Consider the following 27,924-nt stretch of genomic DNA (forward strand, 5'->3'; position numbering starts at 1 on the left):
ACACAACAGTCTTTGTCCACTCACTTTGCATCTGGACAGTAACATCTTTAACAGCCGAGCCTGATGAAGCTGAAGCCTCATTATGTTTTCATTATGATTCAACTCTAATAGTTGATTTATATTCATGATGTAAATTATGGTGAATTGTCACTCAAATGTAATATTTTCAGAAGTGGATTTTATAGGCTACATGTATTAAATGTAATTGTTTTGGAAAGAAAAGCAATATTTTTGTCCATAAAAATAACATCAAATTGATCAGAAATACAGTAGAGACATTGTTCATGTTGTAAATGTCTATTGTAGCTGTAAATGGCAGATTTTTTATGGAATATCTACATAGGCGTACAGAGGCCCATTCTCAGCAACCATCACTCCAATGGCACGTTGTGTTAGCTAATCCAAGTTTATAATTTTAAAAGGCTAATTGATCATTGGAAAATCCTTTTGCAATTATGTTAGCACAGCTGAAAACTGTAAAACCAGCCCTTTTTAGACTAGTTGAGTATCTGGAGCATCAGCATTTGTGGGTTCGATTACAGGCTCAAAATGGCCAGAAACAAAAAAACGTTCTTCTGAAACTCGTCAGTCTATTTGTCAGTCTATTCGTCAGTTCTGAGGAATTAAGGCTATTCCACGAGAGAGATCTGAACTGAAGATCTGGTACAATGCTGTGTACTACTCCCTTCACAGAACAGTGCAAACTGGCTCTAACCAGAATAGAAAGAGGAGTGGGAGAGCAAGAGGACAAGTACATTACAGTGTCTAGTTTGAGAAACAGACGCCTCACAAGTACTCAACTGGCAGGTTCATTAAATAGTACCCACAAAACACCAGTCTCAATGTCAACAGTGAAGAGGCGACTCCTGGATGCTGGCCTCTTGTCCTCATGCTCAGTTGTGCACTGGGGCCTCCCACTCCCACAGGATTGGTGAACAGAAATGCAAGGGTTCATAAACAGAAAAATCTGTCTAAAACTTTACACATACACTGCTGCCATCTAGTGGCCAAAATCTCAATTGCGCCTAACCTGGAATAGTACATTATGGCCTTTCTCTTGCATTTCAAAGATGATGGTACAATTTTTTTTCTTTGTATTATCTTTTACCAGATCTAATGAGTTCTATTCTCCAAGATTAATTTCACATTTCCACAAACTTAAAAGTGTTTCCTTACAAATGTTATCAAGAATATGCGTATATTTGCTTCAGGTCCTGAGCTACAGATTTGGGTATGTCATAGGTGAAATTTAAATTAGACTAGTTTGATTTCAAAAGGCTCTCATTCTCTCTCCGGAGAGACAAACTGGCATAGTTAGCCTAGGACCCCTTGAAAAAGCCTTGCTGCGCCCAAACAATGGTTCCCCAGGAGCAGGGAAGCGTGGCCCTGGAACTAATGTTGCCATTATGGTAATAGCTGGAATAACAGGACACTACCATTAACTGACCCTACCTCAGGATAGCGTTTATAGTTGATTTTCCTCCTTGGGGAAGCTAAGCATTTTGCCCGTTAGGGCGGGTTAAGATGACAAGCCAGGAGACAGTGGAAGGCATCTGCCCACTCATAATCACCATAATAGCCTACACCCTGCTGCTTGGGGCAAATAGAATGGTATTTGAAGAGCTGTTTTTCAAGTAGGGGAGACAGGAGCATTTGAGTCCCTTGCCCCAGACACACCCCACGGGCACTTAGCCACAACCCCAGAGGATCTTTGTCATGAGCAACCCATTCATCATTGTTTGTGGATCAAAGATGGTATTCAAGAAACTTCTATTAACTTTCATTAGTGGTTGGACATATATGGTTGAATTTTTTAATTGTGTGCTTTATACAGATTCCTATCCTATATTGATCGTGTGATTTTTGTGTCAATTCCTAAACCTTTTGGAATGATGGTAAAAAAAAAAATTGGGGGGAGTGGCTAGGCACAAATTGTGCCTATTGCAAGAACTTAATTATGTTGATGAACTTTGTCAGGCAAACAATACAAGACTACTTCCTGAAAAGGGTTTCCAGACAGACAATAGCCTAAGGATTGACTTAAGGCTCTTCCAAGAATCTTACATATTGATCCAGACTTTTGGGCAACTCTACCTATCTTAATGTTGCAACAACACAGCAACAATGTCAATACTTGGCTTATTTACGTAACACCGAATGACCTTACCTCTTTATTAGTTGTACCCCTCTCCCCTCCTCCTGTATCGTATTGGTGAGATATGGCTGAGAAACACTCTGTTTGAATGAGGCTAAATAGAGTCAAATAGAATATTGTATGTGATTTTGAAAAATCAGATCATATGAGACAAATGTTTGAGATATGACACTACCCAGCGACTGTAAGAATTTCACCAAACCAAAACAGCGAGGGTTGAAAAGTAAGTCAAACATTTTTACAAGTGAACTATTCCTTTAAGATGAAAGCAACCCACTAATCAGCTCAGAGGAATGTCTGTGGGTGAATGTTGGTAGTGTTTGGTGAGAAGAATGTCTGTGGGTGGATATTGGTAGAGTTTGGTGAGAGGAATGTGCAGTGTGGTGTTAGGTCAATGGGAGCCAGAGTGAACCACAAAGGAACTGGCATGTCCTAGTGGAAGAACCCCTTCATCCCATGACGAAATCAACAGGGCCACTGGATTAGGTCAAGTTTAACTTTTATGAAAAGACAACAATGGGGGGCGATATGACTCGAGAGGGGAGACTCGAGAGGAGACTCAAGGGGGGAGACACGAGGGGGAGACTTGAGGGGGGAGACTCAAGGGGGGAGACACGAGGGGGAGACTTGAGGGGGGAGACTCAAGGGGGGAGACACAAGGGGGAAACTTGAGGGGGGAGACTCAAGAGGGGAGACACGAGGGGGAGACTTGAGGGGGGAGACTCTAGGGGGGAGACTCGAGAGGGGAGACTCAAGGGGGTAGACACGAGGGGGAGACTCGAGGGGGGAGACTCTAGAGGGGAGACTCAAGAGGAGACTCGAGAGGGGAACAAATAAAACCATTCCCGGTGCCCCCCGTGAAGAAATACCCTTATGAATGGCTGATGTTGAGGATATCTTTGAGAATGTGAATGGCTGATGTTGAGGATGTCTTTGGGGATGTGAATGGCTGATGTTGAGGATGTCTTTGGGAATGTGAATGGCTGATGTTGAGGATGTCTTTGGGAATGTGAATGGCTGATATTGAGGATGTCTTTGGGAATGTGAATGGCTGATGCTGAGGATGTCTTTGGGAATGAGAATGGCTGATATTGAGGATGTCTTTGGGAATGTGAATGGCTGATATTGAGGATGTCTTTGGGAATGTGAATGGCTGATACTGAGGATGTCTTTGGGAATGTGAATGACTGATGTTGAGGATATCTTTGGGGATGTGAATGGCTGATACTGAGGATGTCTTTGGGAATGTGAATGGCTGATGTTGAGGATGTCTTTGGGGATGTGAATGACTGATGTTGAGGATGTCTTTGGGAATGTGAATGACTGATGCTGAGGATGTCTTTGGGAATGTGAATGACTGATGTTGAGGATGTCTTTGGGGATGTGAATGGCTGATGTTGAGGATGTCTTTGGGAATGTGAATGGCTGATGTTGAGGATGTCTTTGGGGATGTGAATGGCTGATGCTGAGGATGTCTTTGGGAATGTGAATGGCTGATACTGAGGATGTCTTTGGGAATGTGAATGGCTGATGTTGAGGATGTCTTTGGGAATGTGAATGGCTGATGTTGAGGATGTCTTTGGGAATGTGAATGGCTGATGTTGAGGATGTCTTTGGGAATGTGAATGTCTGATGTTGAGGATGTCTTTGGGGATGTGAATGACTGATACTGAGGATGTCTTTGGGGATGTGAATGGCTGATGCTGAGGATGTCTTTGGGAATGTGAATGACTGATACTGAGGATGTCTTTGGGGATGTGAATGGCTGATGTTGAGGATGTCTTTGGGGATGTGAATGGCTGATACTGAGGATGTCTTTGGGGATGTGAATGGCTGATACTGAGGATGTCTTTGGTGATGTGAATGGCTGATGCTGCTGTAGAGAGGAGGAGGATTTAACAGCATGAGGAGAGACAAGATCGTTGGTACATTGACTTTTGTACGTCCCAAATGAGAACCTATTTACTTTATAGGGCACGTATTTTGACCAGAAGATGTCCATATATAATTGGGACATCATTGTAAAGGACAGTGTATTTTCAATAACTTCACTTGTTAAATGAAGGAAATACATAAATAAATAAGGAATTAAAAACCTCTTTAAACATGTGATACAATATGTGATACAAAATGTGATACAATAAAATGTTATAGCAAACATTTGATTGGGCTGTTATATTATGAAATCAGCGCCTGGGAAAGGGAGATAGAAATGTAATGAATAGAGCTGACATTGTTTCCTGATTCTACACGTCAGAGAGGTGTGTTTGTTCCACATGATATATTTCTATCAGTGTGGTGTCCTGCTGAATACATTCATGCATCAATCAATACATGGTGGAAATATTCGAAGCCTTGTCCCTATTTAATACCTTTTTAAAAAATTCAACCTTTATTTAGCTAGGCAAGTCAGTTAAGAGCCAATACTTCTTTACAATGACGGCCTACCCCGGCCAAACCCGGACGACTCTAGGCCAATTGTGCGCCGCTATTTGGGACCCTCAATCACGGCCTGATGTGGTACAGGGACTATAGGGACTATAGTGGACTCCTCTTCTACTGAGATGCAGTGCCTTAGACCGTTGCACCACTCAGAAGCCTATGAGGAGACCTGAGGATGTGTTTTCACCTTCAGTACATGGTGGTGAGATACTTTTCTTTCCTCCCAATTTCGTGACGACGATCTTGTCTCATTGCTGCAACTCCACAACGGGCTTGGGAGAGGCGAAGGTCAAGTCATGCCTCCCCCGAAACATGACCCACCAAGCCGCGATCCTTAACACCTGCCCGCTTAACCCTGAAGCCAGCCGCACCAATGTGTCGGAGGAAACACTGTTCAACTGATGACCGCTGTCAGCTTGCAGGCGCTAGAGTCGCTAGAGCGTGATGAGCCAAATAAAGCCCCCCCCACCCGGCCAAACCTTCTGCTAACCTGGACAATGCTGGGCCGCCTTATGGGACACCCGGTCACGGCCGGTTGTGACACAGCCTGTGATGCAGTGCCTTAGACCTCTGTGCAACTCGGGAGGCCCTAGAGATACATCTCTCTATAAAAGTGTTGCTGCTATTACAGTGCCTTCGGATAAGTATTCATACCCCTTGACTTAATCCACATTGTGTTGTGTTACAGCCTGAATTCAAAATGGATTAAACTGATTTTTTCTCAACCAACTACACACAATACCACATAATGACAAAGTAAAAACATGTCTTTAGAATTGTTGTTGGGGTAAGTCTAATTTACATAAGTATTCCTTTGGTGGTGATTACAGCTTTGAGTTGTCTCGGGTATGTCTGTATCAGCTTTGCACATCTGGATTTGGGGATTTTCTCCCATTCCTCCTTGAAGATTTTCTCAAGCTCTGCTAAAAACCCCCTAGAGTCAATGTCCACACCCACGTGGAAATCTCATTAGTAAAATAAAAAAATCCCAATCAAAAATCCGTCAGTTTAAGCCTGAGATGTGTTTTTTGCAAGGTCTGCTTCTCAATCCACCGCATCAGACGATGTCGCCCTTCCGCATCTGCGGTGAAAGGTACCGATTCTAGAGCAGTGTTTGTAAGACCATGAGACATCCTGTAAATCGGTCTTCTCATGAAAACGTCTGTAGCGTCAGAATGGTTTGGTGTACTATTATGACCCCTCTGTGGAAAGACGAGACTCTCCCGAAAATGAGGGTGTTCCCCATTTTGCTCTAAAAACCCCACAACTGTCATGGAACTCATCTGAAGTTGGCACAGCCGATCTGCCAAGTTCTGTCTGTAGAGTCTGAACAGTTTGGGTTACACACTAAGATGACACCTCTGTGGAAAGGTGAGTTTCTCACCGACACGTACATGTCACTAGGATGCCCACAAGCCTCACAAGACTAGTTTGATGGTAGCCTGGTACCAGTTTAAGTTAGATGGGGAGTGGCGATGAACAGCAATCTAGAAGTATTTCCACAGATTTTCAATGGGATTCAAGTCTGGGCTTTGGCTGGGCCACTCGAAGACTTTCACATTCTTGTTCTGAAGCCATTCCAGCGTTGCTTTGGATCATTGTCGTGTTGGTACGTGAATCTTTGCCCCAGTCTAAGGTCGATTGCACTCTGAAGCAGGTTCTCATTAAGGATTTGCCTATAATTGGCTCCATTCATTGGTCCCTCTATCCTTACCAGTCTCCCAGTTCCTGCCGCTGAAAGCATCCCTATAGCATGATGCTGCCACCGCCATGCTCCACAGTAGGGATGGTGTTAGATGGGTGATGAGCTGTGCCTGATATTCTCCAGGCGTAGCTCTTTGGATTCAGGAAAAATAGTTAAATTGTTGTCTCATCAGACCACAGAATCTTTTGTCTTATGCTCTCAAAGTCTTTCATGTGACTTTTTACAAACTCTGCTGTCATCTGACTTTATTTTAGGAATGGCCTCCGTCTGGCCACTCTCCCATAAAGCCCAGATTGGTGAAGTGCTGTAGAGACTGTTGTTCTTCTGGCAGGTTCTTCCATCTCAGCCAATGAACTCTGTAGTTATGTCAGAGTGGTCATTGGGTTCTTGGTCACCTCCCTGACAATGGGCACGGAGCAAATTTCAGGTCTGCTAAACTTGAACGTTGTGAAAATTCTGTGCAACTTCCAGCCCGCGTTTAATGTGAACACTGATGCTGTACCTGCTTTAAGTTACAGTAGGGGAAAAAAGTATTTAGTCAGCCACCAACTGTGCAAGTTCTCCCACTTAAAAAGATGAGAGAGGCCTGTAATTTTCATCATAAGTACACTTCAACTATGACAGACAAAATGAGAAAAAAAATCCAGAAAATCACATTGTAGGATTTTTTATGAATTTATTTGCAAATTATGGTGGAAAATAAGTATTTGGTCACCTACAAACAAGCAAGATTTCTGGCTCTCACAGACCTGTAACTTCTTCTTTAAGAGGCTCCTCTGTCCTCCACTCGTTACCTGTATTAATGGCACCTGTTTGAACTTGTTATCAGTATAAAATACACCTGTCCACAACCTCAAACAGTCACACTCCAAACTCCACTATGGCCAAGACCAAAGAGCTGTCAAAGGACACCAGAAACAAAATTGTAGACCTGCACCAGGCTGGGAAGACTGAATCTGCAATAGGTAAGCACCTTGGTTTGAAGAAATCAACTGTGGGAGCAATTATTAGGATATGGAAGACATACAAGACCACTGATAATCTCCCTCGATCTGGGGCTCCATGCAAGATCTCACTCCGTGGGGTCAAAATGATCACAAGAACGGTGAGCAAAAATCACAGAACCACACGGGGGGACCTAGTGAATGACCTGCAGAGAGCTGGGACCAAAGTAACAAAGCCTACCATCAGTAACACACTACGCCGCCAGGGACTCAAATCCTGCAGTGCCAGACGTGTCCCCCTGTTTAAGCCAGTACATGTCCAGGCCCGTCTGAAGTTTGCTAGAGAGCATTTGGATGATCCAGAATAAGATTGGGAGAATGTCATATGGTCAGATGAAACCAAAATATAACTTTTTGGTAAAAACTCAACTCGTCGTGTTTGGAGGACAAAGAATGCTGAGTTGCATCCAAAGAACACCACACCTACTGTGAAGCATGGGGGAGGAAACATCATGCTTTGGGGCTGTTTTTCTGCAAAGGGACCAGGACGACTGATCCGTGTAAAGGAAAGAATGAATGGGGCCATGTATCGTGAGATTTTGAGTGAAAACCACATTCCATCAGCAAGGGCATTGAAGATGAAACGTGGCTGGGTCTTTCAGCATGACAATGATCCCAAACACACCGCCCGGGCAACGAAGGAGTGGCTTGGTAAGAAGCATTTCAAGGTCCTGGAGTGGCCTAGCCAGTCTCCAGATCTCAACCCCATAGAAAATCGGGAGTTGAAAGTCCGTGTTGCACAGCAACAGCCCCAAAACATCACTGCTCTAGAGGAGATCTGCATGGAGGAATGGGCCAAAATACCAGCAACAGTGTGTGAAAACCTTGTGAAGACTTACAGAAAACGTTTGACCTCTGTCATTGCCAACAAATGGTATATAACAAAGTATTAAGATTAACTTTTGTTGTTGACCAAATACTTATTTTCCACCAAATTTGCAAATAAATTCATAATACAATGTGATTTTCTGGATTTTTTTTCTCTCATTTTGTCTGTCATAGTTGAAGTGTACCTATGATGAAAATTACAGGCATCTCTCATATTTTTAAGTAGGAGAACTTGCACAATTGGTGGCTGACTAAATACTTTTTTGCCTAACTGTAACATTTTAACAGTGACCAAGTAGGCTACTGAGGCTATTTGGTCATAATGTAGGCCTACCAGAGTGGCCTACCATCAAAATCAATGGAGAAAATTTATCCCATAACATCTTAACATGGAAATAGCTGTTCTATCATTCAGCCTACAGTAGCTGCCAATGTGTGGTGTTCAATGTAAGCCTACATTCCATGAAACTTTTGAAAAAAATATGCAAGGCTTGACATTAACCTGTTTATCAGCCAAGGAAATGATTGAAAAATGTTGTTGTGTTGTTTAATGCAAGAAACAACTTTACAAAATAAAATACATTATTATTCCCATACCATTATTACAGAGAATCAGACACATTATCCTATCCTCTGCCTATTGACCACTTAGCTTATTAAAGCCTGTCTCAAAATACAACACTACTCCTTTAAGACAAAAACTATTTACCTGACTCGCTTTTCAAAGATGTTTAGAAATGTACATATTTTGTGCAGCTCTCGCTTTGATCTCAAAACAAGCACATCTACTCACTACCGCTCATGCTGTAAACACAGTCCAGTTCAATGTAAATGGCACTGATCCATATATGGCAATGGTATATTTGCATATAAGCCTACTGCATCTCTAATTGTTTATGCCGCACCAGTCTGTGTAGAATACGGGCTGAGTCGTGCATGTCAATGCAATAGAATCCTACTCCGATGCATTCTGCCTACAACAAAATCTATTGCAAAGAAATTGGATACACCTGAGCTCAATTTGGAGTGTCATAGCAAAGGGGTATGGATACTTATGTAAATTAAAAACCTACAAACATGTTTTCACTTTGCCATTATCGGGTATTGTGTGTAGATGGGTGAGAAAATAAATATATTTAATACATTTTGAATTCAGGCTGTAACACAACACAATGTGGAATAAGGGGTATGAATACTTTCTGAAAGCACTCCATATCCCTGATCCTTGCTGTGGAAGCCAACACAGCACAGTCTCTGGAGCCAACTCAACCTGCAGGACAGATTGTATCTGCACTGTACCACTCACACGGTGACGGACGCCCACACACACTGAAGCATGCATCCCATCATTTTTTTCTTCTCAGTGGTTAGTTTATAAGGTACATCCATCTACTACCGGGCCGGACACCCCTTTGCATCCAGAACAGACAGACTTTTTTGGGGGCATGGAAATGTTGCTCACTTGGTATCAAGTGACCTGATGTGTGCCGGGTAAACATTCCCCACACCATTACACCACTGCCAGAAGCCTGTACCGTTAACACCAGGCTTAGGGCAAATCCTGACTCTGCCATCAGTATACCATGCTCAAAGTCGCTTAGGTCACTTGTTTTGTCCATTCTAATGTTTAATTGAACAGCAACTGAATGCTTCAATGCTTCAACCTAGCTAATGCTTCAACCTAGCTAATGCTTCAACTTAGCTAATGATTCAACCTAGCTAATGCTTCAACCTAGCTAATGCTTCAACCTAGCTAATGATTCAACCTAGCTAATGCTTCAACCTAGCTAATGATTCAACCTAGCTAATGCTTCAACCTAGCTAATGCTTCAACCTAGCTAATGCTTCAACCTAGCTAATTTCCGATTCATACGAAATTCTTTGACTATAGAGGTAGCAAAACTGTACTTCAAATCTATGGTACTCCACCACTTAACATACTGCTTGACTAGTTGGGCCTAAGCTTGCTGTACAACATGAAAAAAAAAACATTCAGTCTGTCTACAAGCAGGCTCGCAAAGTGCTTGATAGGAAGCCCAATAGCCATCATTACTGTTACATCGTCAGAAAACATGAGCTCCTGAGATGGAAAAATCTTGTGCAAGATTCAAAATTCTAAATGGCCTGGCTCCCCCTCCACTCAGTACTTTTGTTAAACAGAAAACCCAAACATATGGCAGCAGATCCACAAGGTCTTCCATGAGATGTGACTGTATAGTTCCCTTAAGGAAAAGCACCTTTAGTCAATCTGCTTTCTCTGTGAGAGCGTGCCATGTCTGGAACACACTGCCATTAGACACACACAACTACACCACCTATCACACCTTCACAAAAAAACATGAAGACATGGCTAAAGGCCAATCAGACTTGTGAACATAATCCCTAGCTGTGTGTTGTCTCTTTCCATGTTATATGTTGTCCTATGTTGTTCTGTCTGCATGCTATGTGTTGTTGTCCTATGTTGATTTGTCTGCATGCTATGTGTTGCTTGTCCTATGTTGCTCTGTCTACATGCTATGTGTTGCTTGTCCTATGTTGCTCTGTCTGCATGCTATGTGTTGCTTGTCCTATGTTGCTCTGTCTGCATGCTATGTGTTGCTTGTCCTATGTTGCTCTGCATGTGCTCACTGCTCAATGATTGTCTATATTGTAATTTAATTTAATAACCTGCCCAGGGACTGTGGTTGAAAATTAGCCGGCTGGCTAAAACCGGTACTTTTACTGAAACGTTGATTAACGTAAAATAAAAATAAACTCAAACTCAAACTCGGCCTGCTTTATACAGCAAGCCACAGTCACCTGACTCACTGTCTGTAGAAGTGAACAGGGTGTACATACATTTTCAGATGCATTTAGCATACTGTACAGTGCCAGTCAAAAGTGTGGACACCTACTGCAGCAGAGGTAACACTGGGTCTTTTTTCCTGTGGCGGTCCTCATGAGAGACAGTTTCATCATAGTGCTTGATGGTTTTTGCGATGGCACTTGAAGAAACTTTCAAAGTTCTTGAAATTTTCCAGAATGACTGACCTTCATGTCTCAAAGTAATGATGGACTATCATTTCTTGCCATAATAAGGACTTGGTCTTTTACCAAATTGGGCTATCTTCTGTATACCACTCCTACCTTGTCACAACACAACTAATTGTCTCAAATGCATTAAGAAGGAAAGAGATTCCACAAATTAACTTTTAACAAGGCACACCTAATTGAAGTGCATTCCAAGTGACTACCTCATGAAGCTGGTTGAGAGAATGCCAAGAATGTGCAAAGCTGTTGTCAAGGCAAAGGGTGGTTACTTTGAAGAATCTCAAATATAAAATATACTTTGAATTGTTTAACACTTTTTTGGTTACTACATGATTCCATATGTGTTATTCCATGTGTTATTCCATAGTTTTCATGTCTTCACTATTATCCTACAATAATTCTACAATAATAGTACAAATAAAGAAAGACCCTTAAATGAGTATGTGTCCAAACTTCTGACTGGTACTGTATATTGTGGTATAAAGTGGGGCAAAAAAGTATTTAGTCAGTCACCAATTGTGCAAGTTCTCCCACTTAAAAAGATGAGAGAGGCCTGTAATTTTCATCACAGGTACACTTCAACTATGACAGACAAAATGACAAAAAAATCCAGAAAATCACATTGTAGGATTTTTTATGAATTCCTTAGCAAATTATGGTGGAAAATAAGTATTTGGTCAATAACAAAAGTTAATCTTAATACTTTGTTATATACCATTTGTTGGCAATGACAGAGGTCAAACGTTTTCTGTAAGTCTTCACAAGGTTTTCACACACTGTTGCTGGTATTTTGGCCCATTCCTCCATGCAGATCTCCTCTAGAGCAGTGATGTTTTGGGGCTGTTGCTGGGCAACACAGCCTTTCAACTCCCTCCAAAGATTTTCTATGGGGTTGAGATCTGGAGACTGGCTAGGCCACTCCAGGACCTTGAAATGCTTCTTACCAAGCCACTCCTTCGTTGCCCGGGCAGTGTGTTTGGAATCATTGTCATGTTGAAAGACCCAGCCACGTTTCATCTTCAATGCCCTTGCTGATGGAAGGAGGTTTTCACTCAAAATATCACGATACATGGCCCCATTTATTCTTTCCTTTACACGGATCAGTCGTCCTGGTCCTTTTGCAGAAAAACAGCCCCAAAGCATGATGTTTCCACCCCCATGCTTCACAGTAGGTATGGTGTTCTTTGGATGCAACTCAGCATTCTTTGTCCTCCAAACACGACGAGTTGAGTTTTTAACAAAAAGTTATATTTTGGTTTCATCTGACCATATGACATTCTCCCAATCTTATTCTGGATCATCCAAATGCTCCCTAGCAAACTTTAGACGGGCCTGGCCATGTACTGGCTTAAGCAGGGGGACACGTCTGGCACTGCAGGATTTGAGTCCCTGGCGGCATAGTGTGTTACTGATGGTAGGCTTTGTTACTTTGGTCCCAGCTCTCTGCAGGTCATTCACTAGGTCCCCCCGTGTGGTTCTGGGATTTTTACTCACCGTTCATGTGATCATTTTGACCCCATGGGGTGAGATCTTGCGTGGAGCCCCAGATCGAGGGAGATTATCATTGGTCTTGTATGTCTTCCATTTCCTAATAATTGCTCCCACAGTTGATTTCTTCAAACCAAGCTGCTTACCTATTGCAGATTCAGTCTTCCCAGCCTGGTGCAGGTCTACAATTTTGTTTCTGGTGTCCTTTGACAGCTCTTTGGTCTTGGCCATAGTGGAGTTTGGAGTGTGACTGTTTGAGGTTGTGGACAGGTGTATTTTATACTGATAACAAGTTCAAACAGGTGCCATTAATACAGGTAACGAGTGGAGGACAGAGGAGCCTCTTAAAGAAGAAGTTACAGGTCTGTGAGAGCCAGAAATCTTGCTTGTTTGTAGGTGACCAAATACTTATTTTCCACCATAATTTGCAAATAAATTCATTAAAAATCCTACAATGTGATTTTCTGGATTTTGTTTTCTCATTTTGTCTGTCATAGTTGAAATGTACCTATGCTGACAATTACAGGCCTCTCTCATCTTTTTAAGTGGGAGAACTTGCACAATTGGTGGCTGACTAAATACTTTTTTGCCCCACTGTATATACATTCGAAATGCATTCCGTAAGATATGTTGGAATGTATTTAAAATGTATTAAATATTATTTATTTTGAAATACATTATTTTTAATATATCTCACATCCATTTATATATCTCGTATCCATTTTAGTTTATCTAAAAGTATATTTAATTGTTTAAAAAAAATTATGAGACACACACACACACACACACACACACACTCCCCCCAGTAATCACGAAACTGGGAGGCTCATTACACCAGATGAAGAAGCTTTCCTTCTTCTCCTTCCGACCAACTGCACCTCATCAGGCCTGGACACACACGCAAAAAAATGAAAATAAACCACGAAAGCAAGAGAGAAAAAAGAAAGAATCTGAAATCCATCCAAAAGACATGAGGCATAAACATGGCTTTTTCATCAAGGGAGAGCTAACCAGGAGGAGATGGGCATGGCATGTGTTCACTCCACACAATAGCCATGTAGCAGTGTATGGAGTCATTCAGGGTTTTGTCATCAAGCATTGGAGCAGTGAGAGAAGAAGAGAGAGAAGAAGAGAGAGAAGAAGAGAGAGAAGAAGAGAGAGAGGCAAACTACAGAACAGTAGCCACAGGCTCTGGGACGCAGTCGAGTCTGACTGGCTGGCTGGTTGATTAGCTGACCGACTGGCTGGCTGGCTGATTAGCTGACTGACTGGCTGGCTGATTAGCTGACTGACTGACTGGCTGGCTGATTAGCTGGCTGACTGGCTGGCTGGCTGATTAGCTGACTGACTGGCTGGCTGGCTGGCTGGCTGGCTGATTAGCTGACTGGCTGGCTGGCTGATTAGCTGACTGACCGACTGGCTGACTGGCTGATTAGCTGACTGGCTGGCTGGCTGGCTGATTAGCCGACTGGCTGACTGGCTGGCTGATTGGCGGACTGACTGGCTGATTAGCTGACTGACTGGTTGGCTTACTGACTGCCTGGATCCTCGTGTGTGCATTGCAGTTCCAAATAGAGAGGTACACAAAAAATAATTTTTGCTCGGTGGAAATTATACTTTTAATATTACGTGTTTTACTTTTCCATTATTTATCTATAGTCTTTTCACTTTTCATTTCACTGTTTCACCAGCAGTGGAGGAGACATGATATGGAGAGGCTCTTTTCCTCCAGCAGTGGAGACATGATATGGAGAGGCTCTTTTCCTCCAGCAGTGAAGGAGACATGATATGGAGAGGCTCTTTTCCTCCAGCAGTGGAGGAGACATGATATGGAGAGGCTCTTTTCCTCCAGCAGTGAAGGAGACATGATATGGAGAGGCTCTTTTCCTCCAGCAGTGGAGGAGACATGATATGGAGAGGCTCTTTTCCTCCAGCAGTGAAGGAGACATGATATGGAGAGGCTCTTTTCCTCCAGCAGTGAAGGAGACATGATATGGAGAGGCTCTTTTCCTCCAGCAGTGAAGGAGACATGATATGGAGAGGCTCTTTTCCTCCAGCAGTGGAGGAGACATGATATGGAGAGGCTCTTTTCCTCCAGCAGTGAAGGAGACATGATATGGAGAGGCTCTTTTCCTCCAGCAGTGAAGGAGACATGATATGGAGAGGCTCTTTTCCTCCAGCAGTGAAGGAGACATGATATGGAGAGGCTCTTTTCCTCCAGCAGTGAAGGAGACATGATATGGAGAGGCTCTTTTCCTCCAGCAGTGGAGGAGACATGATATGGAGAGGCTCTTTTCCTCCAGCAGTGGAGGAGACATGATATGGAGAGGCTCTTTTCCTCCAGCAGTGGAGGAGACATGATATGGAGAGGCTCTTTTCCTCCAGCAGTGGAGACATGATATGGAGAGGCTCTTTTCCTCCAGCAGTGGAGGAGACATGAGGTGGAGAGGCTCTTTTCCTCCAGCAGTGGAGGAGACATGAGGTGGAGGAGCGCGAGCTGCCAAACCCTAATCACAAACACAAACAAACAAATAGGAGCCCGGAGGTCCATCATAAATGGCATCCCTTCTATAAATCAATGTCTGCGGTGTGTGTGTGTGAAAGATCCTGCGATGGAATATCCAGGCAGGTAGATGACTTTGGCAAGGGTTCAGACATGCATGTCTGTCCGGATGGCAGTGGTAGGGCCGGGCCGGTGTCCCAAATTGAGCCCTCTTCCTTTTAAACTGCACTACTTTTGACTAATGAGCCCTGTTCAAATAAAGGAAATAGGATGTCATTTAGGATGCATCCTGGGGGTTAGACCACACACGATTCACTGCACTGCCCCCTGGTGGGTCTAACTGTAACCACATACGGGTCACACTGCAGGTGAGGCCATTGATGAGCAGAGGCTTAGCGGCAGTACAGTGGCACCCTCCATAGGTTACAGACAGGACTGTGTACAAGTCTTTTGTAGACAAGTCTTTGGGCGCGTCCCTCTTCCCAGGTGTTGCTGACGCATGCCAGATCTTACAATGCCCAGATAGGTATTTTAAAGGTGGAATGTGCAGAAATCTCTCCACCATATTTCCTGGTTGCTAAAATTCTAATAGTTTGTCTAATTTCAGTTTGCGTGACAAAACAGGCAGTCATAGTGTAGAGAATCACTGTACCATCTGAACCGCTGTGAAATATACTTCCCATAACAACAAATATTGTATTTTCCGCTGTTTGAAGCTGGTGTACAAAACCCAAAGAAAAAGACGCAAAGATGAAACTTGAGAACGGGAAGCATAGAACTCTTAGACTTGCTTTCAATGAGAATGACTGATCTATAACTCACAGTTCTATGTGAATTTGGTTGATTCACCCCCCAAAAAAGTGACATATTGCAGCTTTAAGTATCATCTAACCACAGCATATGTTATAGCAATCTGTCAGTCGATGACACAGTCCATGACGTGGCATGCAGCCATTGGTTGACGCGTGTAACGTCTGAGCGACCTTACTCTGGTGGTCAGCCAGAAATTACAGCAATTGGATGAGGCTGCAGAAATGTAAACGTTCTCAAATTCATGGACCTCAGAGCTTTGGATACAAAGAGTGAACATCCGGAATCTAAATTATAGTTTTAACCATGTTTTTGAGGCTATGCATGGTCTGTTTACAATTACAATGTTTACTAACAAAGGAGTAAAACAAGCTTATATTTTGGGTGATGAAGGGGTACGATAGTTGAACTACACTAATGAGGCATCTTTAAGTTATATTCTTCAAGAATCAATGGGTATGTCATACGTTTAAAAGTATAATAATGAATGTAGCAATTGCAGATTGGCCCTTTAAGGTACAATCTGCATTATGTACAGCTGTTTAAACTAAAGGGAAAATCTGGGATTGGTACATCTATTTTTTGGGACTTATAAGATAATTCTATATAGCCATAAATTCCTAAGGAATATAAGTTATAAATACCTCATGACATTAGAAGTCCAATAATCTCAGATCATAACCCAAACGATGTATGGTTTCAAATAATCTCAGATCATAACCCAAACGATGTATGGTTTCAAATAGTCTCAGATCATAACCCAAACGATGTATGGTTTCGAATAGTCTCAGATCATAACCCAAACGTTGTATGGTTTCAAAACATGTTTATTACTTTAATATTCATCTCATGGACTATCAGTCCTTGCATCCATAGCTCCAAATTAAAAGGGGTTACAATTGTCCCCATTCCTTCATAGCAAACTAAGTGGTAAGGTTGCTGATTGAATAACAAAATGGCCACTGGTGAATAATCAGTGATAATTATAGAATTACTCTAACAATAGATTACGGAAAACTACTAGGTTGCCTTGTAACACTAAGTCTAAAGTCAAGCTATGATAGTATTTTGTTAAATGCAACCATATGTCCAATTGGCATGAGATCCATGGAAGGAGAGAAACGGAATGACAACTCCATAGAAAACTCTGGCAAAACGGCCCAAATATCGCACCCTAAAAGATTCTTCATAGTCATATCACATAAGGCTTGTGCATTCATTGGCGTTTGGTGAGTAACTGTTTGGCAATTCACATTTTCTCTACTAATGCGAAACAGACCTGTCAAATGACCAAAGAGGAACAAATGAATTAATCATGATTCGTATTTCAGCAAATCCCTCTCTCGGGAACAAAATGCGTCACTTTGACGCTTAACCAATAACAGAGACACGGAGAATAAATCAATACATCTTTTGGAAAATTGCAAACATGTTTTTCTGCTTTGGACAATTATTTTGTATATTAACAAATTGACTTTAATCTCAATTAAAAAAAGTGCCTCTAGACAAATCTGGGTAGTGCCTCCACAAACCACCCAAACAGAACATGGTGCTGAGTAGAGAGAGTGTCTGAGTGAGTGTCAGACAGTGCTTATAAGGCAGCTGCAACGGCACGCAGAAACCATTCCAACATCTAAAGAACAAACATCCCCAGGCTGACTTTAAGAAGTAGACAAAAAATCTAGTAGGATGCCTTGGGGCGACTCGGGCGGCCCTCTCTCCTCGTCCCCCTAAACCCTTGATGAGCTATACATGAGTGCAATGTAATTTAACCAGATGCTTTCGAGCCAGAGCCTTCACACTGACACTTCCACAACCAACTCCCACTTCAACCTCGGCCTCAACTGGTGACGTCCCCTCGCAAACAGCAGAAGGTCGGGGAGCAAAGTGAGCTGTGAGCTGTATCAGAGACAAACATGGGATGGGGGACGAGCTTCCCGGAGCCGACCCAGATAACATCCGTAAAGCTGTCCACGGGGCCATGACGAAGCCCACCAACCCCCGGTCCTGAGGGGACAGACTAAGAGACAGGCGGATTGAAGACAGAGATGGGCTGATTGAAGACACAGAGACTGACTGATTGAAGTGACAAGCCAACCCTAGAAGCTATCGCCTAGGTGCATGTGGCCAGGGTCTGATTAAAATCGATATGTGCTTTGTAATGGAGGGAGAACAGACACAACACAGGGACAGAGAAAGAGGTAAAGACAGAGAGAGAGGGAGACAGAAAGAGATAGAGAGAGAAAGACAGAGAGACCGAGAGCGAGAGAGAAAGAGAGAGAAAGAGAGAGAGAGAGAGACAGAGAAAGAAAAAGAGAGTTGAAGGTCTAAGCAACGGAAATAAAAACACAGATAAAAAGGAGACATAGAAGAAGAAAGAGAGGGAGAGCAGGGTGGGTGAGGGAGGGAGAGCAGGGTGGGTGAGGGAGAGCAGGGTGGGTGAGGGAGAGCAGGGGGGTGAGGGAGAACAGGGTGGGTGAGGGAGGGAGAGCAGGGTGGGTGAGGGAGAGCAGGGTGGGTGAGGGAGAGCAGGGGGGTGAGGGAGAGCAGGGTGGGTGAGGGAGGGAGAGCAGGGTGGGTGAGGGAGGGAGAGCAGGGTGGGTGAGGGAGAGCAGGGTGGGTGAGGGAGAGCAGGGGGGTGAGGGAGAACAGGGTGGGTGAGGGAGAGCAAGGTGGGTGAGGGAGAGCAGGGTGGGTGAGGGAGAGCAGGGGGGTGAGGGAGAGCAGGGTGGGTGAGGGAGAGCAGGGGGGTGAGGGAGAACAGGGGGGGTGAGGGAGAGCAAGGTGGGTGAGGGAGAGCAGGGTGGGTGAGGGAGAACAGGGTGGGTGAGGGAGAGCAGGGGGGTGAGGGAGAGCAGGGTGGGTGAGGGAGAACAGGGTGGGTGAGGGAGAGCAGGGGGTGAGGGAGAGCAGGGTGGGTGAGGGAGAGCAGGGGGTGAGGGAGAGCAGGGTGGGTGAGGGAGAACAGGGTGGGTGAGGGAGAGCAGGGGGGTGAGGGAGAGCAGGGGGGTGAGGGAGAACAGGGGGGGTGAGTGAGAGCAAGGTGGGTGAGGGAGAGCAGGGTGGGTGAGGGAGAACAGGGTGGGTGAGGGAGAGCAGGGGGGTGAGGGAGAGCAGGGTGGGTGAGGGAGAACAGGGTGGGTGAGGGAGAGCAGGGGGTGAGGGAGAGCAGGGTGGGTGAGGGAGAGCAGGGGGTGAGGGAGAGCAGGGTGGGTGAGGGAGAACAGGGTGGGTGAGGGAGAGCAGGGGGGTGAGGGAGAGCAGGGTGGGTGAGGGAGAGCAGGGTGTGTAAGGGAGAGCAGGGTGGGTGAGGGAGAACAAATGGGTGTCTGTGGAGACTCGTCCCCTTGCTGTTTCAACATTTAACTGGGGAGATTGAAACCGGAGCCATAGTGTCTCTCTATCAAATAGCCATCCTCCTGCTGGATCCCGGTCCATCTCCTCACACTCAAGGCATTTGGGTTCAATCAAAAATTTACTAGGGCACGGTTGTCTTGGTCTCTGCTGAAATTAAATGGATGTGGGCCTTGCCCCATCAAAAGCCAGTCTATACACATAAACAAGTACATAACAATATGTGGGTATACAGTAGCAGTCAACAGAAATATAGAGAGAGATTGCAGATGTGCATGCGTCAGATCCCTTATGCTGATAAATTAGAGAAAAATGTACTGCTTTTGGTCTGAATCAATGCACCATGCTAATGTTTGTTGTTCTCGGTCGAGCTACGATTATATCAACATTGGGAAAGTAATTAAAAAGTGCCAAAGAAGGGCCTAATTCATCTAATTTAATGTCCTTAGTTGCAGCCATTGGATGTAGTTCTTTATCACACACACACACACACACACACACACACACACACACACACACACACACACACACACACACACACACACTCAAACATTTTGTAGTTTGGGGGATATGTGTGTGTGTGTGTGTGTGTGTGTGTGTGTGTGTGTGTGTGTGTGTGTGTGTGTGTGTGTGTGTGTGTCAGTTGGAGTTAGAGGCCAACTGTTGGCTGATTGAGGTGACAAGCTAACCCTAGAAGCTATCCTCTTGGTGCATGTGGCCAGGGTCTGATTCAAATCAATATATGGCCTATAATGGAGCCCATCACATATCATTACATGGAAAATTACAGAAATGTGAACCCTTCAACTGCTTCCAGTCAACCCGAATCTTGTTCGCAGCTGAAACAGGGGCGGACAAGAACCAGAAATTGGCATTTCCAACACACCGACTGTGTTTTCCTATTGGCCTACTTTATAAGCCAAGTTAGATGGGCCCAATGGGCTGAAAATGCCTATCTGGCATTTGCACGAAATGCCAGATGGCCAGTCCGGCCTTGACCTTAAAAACTCAGGGAGTGAATAATTTCCATTGGCTATTAATTGTTCTGTGTGTCACCCCCGATTTGTGATGGATGAGGTTGATAATCATCTTCCAAGCATATAATTTTGTGTTTCTGTTTCGTGTAATGAACAGTACTCGGTGGATCGTTGATGTTATGTTTGAGATCTGAATGATTGAAATAGTGATTGAAATAGTGATAACCGGGAGTGTTCTTGTTTTCTTGGTTCTAGCTGTGCTTGTGTCAGGGAGCAAGCTATGGGAGGTACCCACAGCCCCCTTAGGATTTTCCTCCAACCATACAACCAGCCTGGAATGGGAGCCACAGTGTCAGTATCGCCACTTGCAGGATGGCGTCAGAATCACAGCCGACATTCCCCCAAAACTGGAGGGCAACTGGGTGTCAACCAGGCAAGTTCTCTGCATTGTTCAAAGAAATGCTTTGAATATTCACTTTTTTCTAAAATATCAGGTTCAGACAATGTTGGGGAAGCTACTCTGAAAATATAGTTTATCAAGCTACCAATTCCTTCACACTGGAAGAAGTTAAGCTAAACTTTAAGCTACCCTTAAGAAAAATATAATCTACTTAACTAAAGTTACTTTAAAAAAGTAGTTCACTACATCCAAACTACTTGGTGATACATTATCATATCTAAATCAGAAATGTCATAGACTTACGGAAGTCCAGACAGGAAATGAATATAAAAATCCTGCTTTATGTCGAGATCACAATTTATTTATCTCATGATCACGACTATGGGATGATACATTTCATGCTAACATCATGCTAGTTGGAATTCATTATCAGTTTATAAGTAGAGAATGTTAGCATGCTAAATGTCCTTTACCTTGAGCTAAGAGTTGGTGGGCATTTAAGCCCTGAACGATGGCTGACAGGCAACCCTGTCTCCCACCTGTGTGCCACCCACAAGACCACTTGGCTAGTCTTGCGAGTGAGCGAGCTAGATAGTTAGCTAGGTCTTGTTAGCTTGTTATCTATGCTTGTTGTTAGCTTGCATAACTGGTATGTGTATAATTGTAAGGGACACTTAAAATGTTTTATGGATAATATTTAAATGTACAGAGTGAATGAGCTCCATTCCTGACAGGCTGATCAGATTCAATAGCAGCCTCAGAGGCCGATAAGCCAGTATGCTGCCTTGCAGGCTGTCTGCAACGTGCCTTACATACGGCCTACAAGGCAGCAACCTGATTTATCAGCCTCTGAGGCTGCTATTGAATCTGATCAGCCTGTCAGGAATGGAGCTCATTCACTCTGTACATTTAAATATATACATTTAAATATATACATTTAAATTATACACATACCAGTTATGCAAGCTAACAACAAGCATAGATAACAAGCTAGCTAGCTACAGTAGTCAGCTAGCTAACAACACTACCTAGCTAACCTGCTAGCTCACAAGACTAGCCAAGTTAGCTGCGTTGTTCCTTGCATGCGATTGGCTGTGGTTTTGGGGGCAGCACAGAGCCTGGGACACAGGGCGCTCTATCAAATTAATGGATTATGCATGCTACTTTTGATTATCGTTTGATAACGAGAAAATTATTTTGTGATCTCGACAAAACATCTCATAAGATAGACAAGTCGTGATCTCGACATAATGAGGGAACCATTTTTTTTATTCATATGTCCTCTCTGGACTTCCGTATAGACTACAAATTGCAAGAACACATAACTCTGCAGACAGATGTTATTAACAGAAGGTGTAATTAGGCATATTAAATACAAAAAAAAATTTAAAGTGAGAATTAGGCAGGTCTGATGCTGAAAAAGAAAGGAAATTCTTTCCTACTTCACCCATGTTTTCTCTTCTTTTTGCAAAAAAAGTCATGTGTAGTTCCAGTAGTTAGCTACACCACTACATGGTAAAACAGTAGTGTGTAGTTCCAGTAGTTATCTAAACCACTACATGGTAAAACAGTAATTAACTACTGAAAACACTATCTAGAGTTGAATTTAGTTCAAGTACCACCAAGCTACTGCAAAAATTTAAATTACTAGTTGAACTACATGTAGTTCACTACTCCCCAACACTGGCTTCAAGTCATGTAACATGTCCTGGTTAACCAAATGTAATGATAAACAGGGAAGCTCATCTATAGGCCTTCTTTGGATTTGTGAAGGTGCTGCTCGGTCTTGGTGTCCTCCCAGGTGATTCAGACATCATTGTTTGCGCAACAATTCCATATAGTGAATTGATATATCAATCATGTATCCATCCATCTATCATTTTAGTAATTAATTCATCCATCTATCTTTTTAGTCATTCATTCATTCATTCATTCATCCATCCATCCATCATTTTGGTAATTCATTCATCCATCCACCATTTTAGTAATTAATTAATCCATGCATCCATCCATAATTTTAGTAATTCATTCATCCATCTACCCAGCCATCATTTTATTCACCCATACAGTACATCCATCGTTTCATTCAATAATTTTATTTCAATCTCTTCATCCTGTGTAGATGTGAAGTTCGGCCTGGTCCTGAGTTTCTGACCCGGTCCTACACCTTCTACCCGAGCCACCTGTTCAAGGCACTGCAGCACTATTACACTGACAGCGGGTGCGAGGATCCCACCTACTCTCTGGTGGTACGGGGCAAGCTCCGTCTACGCCAGGCGTCCTGGATCACCCGGGGTGCCACCGAGACAGAGCACCACCTTCACAAAGTGGGCATCGTCATCCACAGCCAAGGCGCTATGCACAGGCCGGCCGCCCGTCTACCCTCTGTGTGTGTGGGCCTCACCCTGGGCGGCATGGTGCCCGGGCACCTGTATGAGCTGTATAACGCCCAGGCAGGGAGGGCCTGTCTGGGTGCCCTGGGGTTCTCGATGATGGAACTGGGCTTGGTGAGAGTGGAGACCCAGCATAAGCCCCATGGAGGTCTGGTTCAGGAGCTCTTCTTTGGGGACGTGCACACGGACTGGACAAAGAGGACGTACTATCGACCAACGGGTTACCAGCAACCATTGCAGAACGCTATGGTGAAACTATGAACACTCCATTAAGATACTGTACAGTTAGGGGAGGGGGTGGTAGGGTTAGGGAATAATAATAAAGGAAAATATATTTATATATACTGTTTACAAAAAAAATATATGGGGAATTGGAAATGATGCAGACAATTACATTGATGGAATCTACAATCTATCTGTAATATTAAAGCTGATCACCCCCCCAATACATTTTTAAAAAGTAACTATCCTGTACATGTACAGTCGTGGCCAAACGTTTTCAGAATGGATTGCAATTCCTTGCAAAGTCCCTCTTTGCCATGCAAATGAACTGAGTCCCCAAAAAACAATTCCACTGAATTTCAGCCCTGCCACAAAAGGACCAGCTGACATCATGTCAGTGATTCTCTCGTTAACACAGGTGTGAGTGTTGACAAGGACAAGGCTGGAGATCACACTGTCATGCTGATTGAGTTCGAATAACAGACTGGAAGCTTCAAAAGGAGGGTGGTGCTTGGAATCATTGTTCTTCCTCTGTCAATCATGGTTACCTGCAAGGAAACACGTGCCGTCATTATTGCTTTTCACAAAAAGCACTTCACAGGCAAGGATATTGGTGCCCGTAAGATTGCACCTAAATCAACCATTTATTGGACCATCAAGAACTTCAAGGAGAGCGGTTCAATTGTTGTGAAGAAGGCTTCAAGAAAGTCCAGCAAGCGCCAGGACCAACTCCTAAAGTTGATTCAGCTACGGGATCGGGGCGCCACCAGTACAGAGCTTGCTCAGGAATGGCAGCAGGCAGGTGTGAGTGCATCTGCACACACAGTGAGGATAATACTTTTGGAGGAAGGCCTGGTGTCAAGAAGGGCAGCAAAGAAGCTACTTCTCTTCAGGAAAAAATAGGGACACTGATATTCTGCAAAAGGTATAGGGATTGGACTGCTGAGGACTGGGGTAAAGTAATTTTCTTTGATGAATCCCCTTTCCGATTGTTTGGAGCATCCGGAAAAAAGCATGGATGAAGAAGACATGGTGAGCGCTACCATCAGTCCTGTGTCATGCCAACAGTAAAGCATCCTGAGACCATTCATGTGTGGGGTTGCTTCTCAGGGCTCACTCACAATTTTGCCGAAGAACACAGCCATGAATAAAGAATGGTACCAACACATCCTCCAAGAGCAACTTCTTCCAACCATCCGGGAACAGTTTGGTGACTAACAATGCCTTTCCAGCATGATGGAGCACCTTGCCATAAGGCCAAAGTGATAACTAAGTGGCTCGGGGAACAAAACATCGATATTTTGGGTCCATGGCCAGGAAACTCCCCAGACCTTAATCCCATTGAGAATTTACGGTCAATCCTCAAGAGGCGGGTGGACAAACAAAAACCCACAAATTCTGACAAACTCCAAGCATTGATTATCCAAGAATGGGCTGCCATCAGTCAGGATGAGGCCCAGAAGTTTTTTGACAGCATGCCAGGGCGGATTGCAGAGGTCTTGAAAAAGAAGGGTCAACAGTGCAAATATTGACTCTTTGCATCAATTTCATATAATTGTCAATAAAATCCTTTGACACTTGTAATTATACTTCAGTATTCCATGTTAACATCTGACAAAAATGTCTAAAGACACTGAAGCAGCAAACTTTGTGAAAATTAATATTTGTGTCATTCTCAAAACTTTTGGCCACGACTGTAGATCAAGGCAGGGATTTTAATTAAACGGTGTCTCAGGACATTATAAAGGAATGTAGTCATTCTCTCCATCCATTCTTCATCTGATGCTGAATGCCTTCCATGGTGATAAACTAACTAACTCAAGCATAAAACTGTGTCCCAATATCCAAACGAGCATACTATTTAGTATGTCTGGTCAATACATGGCTTCATACTACAGTATTTAGTAGGTCTGGTCAATACATGGCTTCATACTACAGTATTTAGTAGGTCTGGTCAATACATGGCTTCATATTAAGTAGCGTGCCATTTTGGATGACAGTTATATTGTATAATCCTAACCATTACTATTCCATATCTATTTCCACCAGCACCACATCCACCCCTGCCCGGCGTGCGCCCTGGTCTTCCGGGCCTCAGAACAACGCCCCCCGGTGTTGCCCCATATCCCTGCGTCGGCCCCTCCATCTCTGCATGGCCGCTGGGTGAGCCAACGCTGTGAAGCCCGGCCTGCCGTCCTCTTCCTCACCCGAGACTTCACCTTCCGCCCAGATGAGCACTCCTGGGAAGGCTTCTACCACCACTACTCGGACCCCTCCTGCAGCCAGCCGACCTTCACCCTACAGGCCTCGGGCCACTATGCTCAGGGAGACCCCTCGGCCAAAGTGGCGGGAGGCACCGAGTTTGTCTTCAAGGTGACCCGGGTCAGTGTCACCATCCTTGAGGGGGCCACGGCCAGGGTGCTCAACGAGACCCGGCCAGGAAGCTGCGGGAAGGTGGGGGGCTGGGAGGTGGGGGTGGAGCAAGACGTGACCCCCACGGATGGGTGTACCGTCTTGGGAATCAAGCTGCCACACAAGGAGTACGAGCTGTTCAAGACGGAGATGGACTATCGACGGCGCCCTCTGCTGTTCATAGGGGAGAGGCCGACGGATGGCTCCAGCCCCGACCGTCCCCAGAAGAGGCCCACGTCTTACCAGGCCCCCATGGTGCATTGTGGCGAGGAGGACACCCCCACGTCGTATCTTCACACCAACCAGCTCAAGCTAGCAGCTAGTGGAGCCAAGAACCTACCATGGCAGCCAAGCTTTGTCCTAGTGCTGGTATCTTTACTGTTGCTTTGGTACGATGGAGGAACTGTTCACAGTGTATGAGGAAGAACCATGTATCAAGATAACGGCAGACCAAATAAAAGATGGCTTTTCAGGAGAGAATGATTTGTAAAGGATGGTACTCTATGTTCAGCAACCTGAATAAGTCAATCCTACGACAATGACATCAGCAGTGTTGATGCCCTTGACATTGTGTAAAAGGAAACTGACGAACATTCAACAAGTGTCAACAACTGTCATTTGAATGGTATTCCAGTGAACAATACGTACACGAAAACTGTACATACACTGACTGTCTATACAAGTTGCATATCTATCATATTATATACAGTACGTGTATCACTTTGTTTTCTTTTAAACCAGAGATGCCTTTTGGCAAATGCTTAAGGCCCATAAGAGCTCCTTTCTCTAAAGATGTATTTTCCCTTCAAATTACATAAGGCAGTATATTTTCGAACAAAACAAAGGACAATACCGACCAATAAATTCAATGCACAAGCAACCGACATTCAAATGGACTTCAGATTGTGTAAATCAGGAACTGGATACCAAAGAGGAAACGCAAATGTGTGTCACATCAACAGGTCCTAATCTAATGTGTTCATTTTCGATTGGAGGAAACCCCCAGCTGACAAGTGGACACTAGTTTACAATTCTATCCTACAAACCATACTTATTGTCATTGTTAAATTAATTGTTATATTAAAAGGGAAGATCTGCTGCAATTATTGCATTGTCTGTGTGTTTTTATATGTTATGTACAGTCTGTCCTGCTTCTTTCTCATCTTTTGTATATCTTCACAAAATCTATCATCTTGATTTACTAACCAGCTGCTTGAGAAATAATTTCTATCATTATTCTATCATTGGCTGTAAAATTAATAATGATTTTGACATGAATAATAATGAATCATAAGAATAATTAAGAATATTTAAGAACTGAGTGTGAAAAACTCATCCTTAAGGCAAAATAGTCACTTCAGTACTAAGGTAAATGCTGGATTCTTCAATCTAACAGGCTTTCCAAACAATGGTCCAAGTTTGAAAGCCAAGATGCTGGACATGAGTGCTGCAATGTGAGAACTAACTGGCATATGGCTCACACATGAAGCATTGCTATCCAGCTCCAATTTCTGGAGCATAACTCCCTGAGTAAAACACAGAGTAATATCTGGTTGGATGCATGTTATAGCCAGCCTGTAACACAATGTACCCTACTCAGCAAAATTACAATTATTGCAATTTTGAAATATTGTAGATCATTTTTTAGCTAGAAGATCATTTGTAATAGACAGGAAACTTGGGTAACACTATAATAACTGTCATGAATTAACAATAAATCATGTATAAACAATTAAGTATTTCATTATTTGTAGACCTTTATAAACAATTATAAGCATTACAAATGTATGACTTATACTGAACAAAAATATAAACACAACATGTAAAGTGTTGGTCCCATGTTTCATGAGCTGAAATAAAACGTACCAGTAATGTTCCATAGGCACAAATAGTGTATTTCACTCAAATGTTGTGCACAAATTTGTTTAGATCCCTGTTAGTGAGTATTTCTCCTTTGTCAAGAAAATCCATCTCTCTGACAGGTTCGACATATCAAGAAGCTGATTTAAAAAGCATGATCATTACACAGGTACAGTGCCTTGCGAAAGTATTCGGCCCCCTTGAACTTTGCAACCTTTTGCTACATTTCAGGCTTCAAACATAAATATATAAAACTGTATTTTTTTGTGAAGAATCAACAACAAGTGGGACACAATCATGAAGTGGAACGACATTTATTGGATATTTCAAACTTTTTTAAC

The 27,924-nt window shown here is 43.5% G+C and overlaps 1 protein-coding gene across 1 annotated transcript in view; it reads left to right on the top strand.

The window, feature by feature from the left end:
- The window catches only part of apcdd1l (APC down-regulated 1 like), a 28,322-nt gene extending 867 nt beyond the window's left edge, over positions 1–27,455 (top strand). Inside the window, exons 2-4 of the mRNA XM_021610700.3 lie at positions 20,552–20,729; positions 22,819–23,338; positions 25,361–27,455. Of these exons, the coding sequence (XP_021466375.2) occupies positions 20,552–20,729; positions 22,819–23,338; positions 25,361–26,143 (1,481 nt within the window). The 3' untranslated portion in view covers positions 26,144–27,455. The remainder of the gene's footprint in view (positions 1–20,551; positions 20,730–22,818; positions 23,339–25,360) is intronic.
- The last annotated feature ends 469 nt before the right edge of the window (positions 27,456–27,924 follow it).

The sequence above is a fragment of the Oncorhynchus mykiss genome, chromosome 7 (genome assembly GCF_057628025.1).
Source record: "Oncorhynchus mykiss isolate SJ-2025 chromosome 7, ASM5762802v1, whole genome shotgun sequence".
Classification (NCBI taxonomy): Eukaryota; Metazoa; Chordata; class Actinopteri; order Salmoniformes; family Salmonidae; genus Oncorhynchus; species Oncorhynchus mykiss.